General features: G+C 44.3%; 1 protein-coding gene across 1 annotated transcript; it reads right to left on the minus strand.

Annotated features, from left to right (window-relative positions):
* Positions 1-983: 983 nt before the first annotated feature.
* LOC149269460 (uncharacterized) lies at positions 984-2,067 on the minus strand. The gene is made up of 3 exons (XM_089468001.1): positions 1,925-2,067; positions 1,760-1,866; positions 984-1,372 (listed from the first exon to the last, which is right to left on the minus strand). The coding sequence occupies exons 1-3, from the start codon at positions 1,946-1,948 to the stop codon at positions 1,141-1,143; spliced, it is 363 nt and encodes a 120-aa protein (XP_089324127.1). The 5' UTR covers positions 1,949-2,067; the 3' UTR covers positions 984-1,140.
* Positions 2,068-2,632: the final 565 nt, after the last annotated feature.

The raw sequence follows: 2,632 nt of genomic DNA on the forward strand, positions 1-2,632 counted from the left end.
GTCCAGCCCAGTCCGGTCCAGTCCAGAGCTGGAACTGGAGCTGAGCTGAAGCTGGAGCTCTGTTCAGCTGCCCACACAGTGGTCAGCGCTTGGCCTTAGCTCTGGCTCCGACTTCAACTTCGGTTTCGGCCCATTGCGTGACTGTGACGGTGAGTGCGATTCCGATTTCGATGACGCCTTCACATGCCGCAGCAGCAGGATGCAAAGTGGAGCCTCCCGTTGGCCAGATTACGCGCACGATATGCTAATTTACATGCGGTGCCAGGGTCCAAGAGAAGTCTTGTTGTGGGCGATCGATGGCCATGCGAGTCGAGCACCGTCACCAGCACCAGCACCAGCACCAGCACCGGCACCGGCAGCGACAGCGACAGCGGCCTGCGGCACGGCCTACGGTGCACCCTGATCGATATCTGGCATCTGGAAAGAAACGTGGTAAGTACAAGTAATCGAGTTGTAATAAATTTAAAGTGTGGAGCACCCACAAAAATACGCCAAGGCATACTTGTTGCACGCATATTGACACACGCACAGAAGCAGCAGCAGCACCGCCACCAGCACGACCAGCCGGCTAGGGAGGGAGGAGGTGGCAATAGAAAGTCCTGGCCAAGCTGTTGATTTTTAGCAAACATTTCACCTGCCTGGCCGTTTGGGCCGCCGGCTGTTGAAAGTGCGACCCGAGGGGCTATTCGCTAAGTATTTTCGCGTTGCGGTTGCGTTGCGACCACTTAAAATCGACTGCCTGCAGTCGTTGCCACAGCGGTTGTTGCATGCAACAAGCGTCAATCACCCGCACAAAGCCAAACCGTTCGCTTCACTGCCATGGAAAATTGTTGATTTGCCGCTTGATTGCGTGCACAGAGTACAGTTGGGGTGCTCCAAAAGCAGCCCGCAGTCAGGCTGCCGAGGCGCAGCCATCAACTCTTCATAGATGTGAAAAGCCCAGCGCACCGACAAACACCGAGAAATTGCAGTGGACGTGTGGGTCAGCAAAGAAAAGGAATTATATTTAATTTGAATTCACAAAGTGAACAGGGCGAGAATACAATCCTCTCTTCAATTGCAAATCATATATTAAGCGACAATTTATTTTTTATTTACAATATATTTCCAGCTGGCTTTCGATCATTTAAGTAGGACTCGTTAGCCAGATGCAGCCTTCAACGCGCCTGGACTGAGGCCAATCACAGGAGGTATTTCTGTCGTCGACACGAAACTGTACTTGGCCACATAGCCATTGAGGCCTGCTTCGTAGGTAACGGTTAAAGTTCCGGAGGGCGAGGCGTACTGCTGTATGAGCTGACCCTTCACTATCGGCTCTCCAGATGCGATCAGCTCCACGGTCTCCTCTCGCAGAGCTCCACCTTCATTGATTCTATGTGGGAAGTTTTGGATTGGCAAGATTAGAAAAATATTGAAATTATTAAATATATATATTATATCGTTAGTGTTCAATGCGGAAACAAAATATCTAGAGGTTCAATACACACTCTTTCCTCAATTCGCAACGATTCAAGTAAATCTAGTATATGTAGCAATATTTTGTTGTTGTCCCAAACTGTGAGATACTGTTTCACTGACTTTACCAGACCCCTAGACCCCTAGACCCCTATTATAAGTATATTGCTAGTCAATAGATGTTAAGCTTCGAAATGCTTTTCGCTCAAACAGACTGCTGCACAGACGGAGAAGTCAATATTATATCTATTATATCTGCCTATTATATTACATTAAAACATAGAGATAAATTACAATCATGTACCTGAGCGTATATTTGTTGTCACTGATGGGCTCCAGCTGAACGTAGTTGTCTTGGAGACGTGGCACTATAGCCGCACTTGCCAAATCGGCAATCAAAGCAATTAGGAACTGCATCAAAAACGAAATATGATTTGAATAAACATTTTGAGTGAAAATATAAACATACCAATGCAAACAAATTAGCAGACATGCTGTTGTCGATCTTTTAGCGTCTGAATCCGGCAAGCAACTAGAGAAGCACCGTAGAGCGACTCATCTCCAAGTCCGAGCACGTAGTCGCTACACTCAAATTAAATAAGACTGAAACGAGTTTTACCTTTTGACGGCTATTAAAAAAACAGCATTAATATATCGCGGCCTTAAGCTTGAAATTGTGTGAAGGCTGCGTCACCCACAAAAGCCGCATTAAATTGCGCGGCCAAAATAATTATGGCCAACCTTTGAAACGCGCCTTTGCAGCAATAGAACAGCTATTGGCGAATAAGTTTCTTTAAACGAGAACAGATCTAAATATGTTGAAAATTATAAATAATTAAATTATTCAGATTTTATTAAATATCTCAGCTGCAAAGATATGCATATTAGACTCACATATAGAAGAATTGCATATTTTGGAATTTAAATTGAATATATTCAGCATTGAAATGGAAATTTGTAGAACACTGTTTGCTATTAACCAAACAATATAAAAGAAATAATACATTGACGAGTTGATAGACTAGAAGCTCTCTAGAAACCCTCGAACATTCTCAGACGATGCGAATCCATTCACGATTTGAGTAACAACCGAATTATTTATTAGAGATACATATGTCCGATTTTTTTTTAACTAAGAGTGAGTACCTAAAGAAACCTCTGGTTGAGACTGATCCTT

This window comes from Drosophila arizonae, chromosome 4, assembly GCF_054131065.1.
Source record: "Drosophila arizonae isolate 15081-1271.41 chromosome 4, UAZ_ARI_1.0, whole genome shotgun sequence".
Taxonomy (NCBI): domain Eukaryota; kingdom Metazoa; phylum Arthropoda; class Insecta; order Diptera; family Drosophilidae; genus Drosophila; species Drosophila arizonae.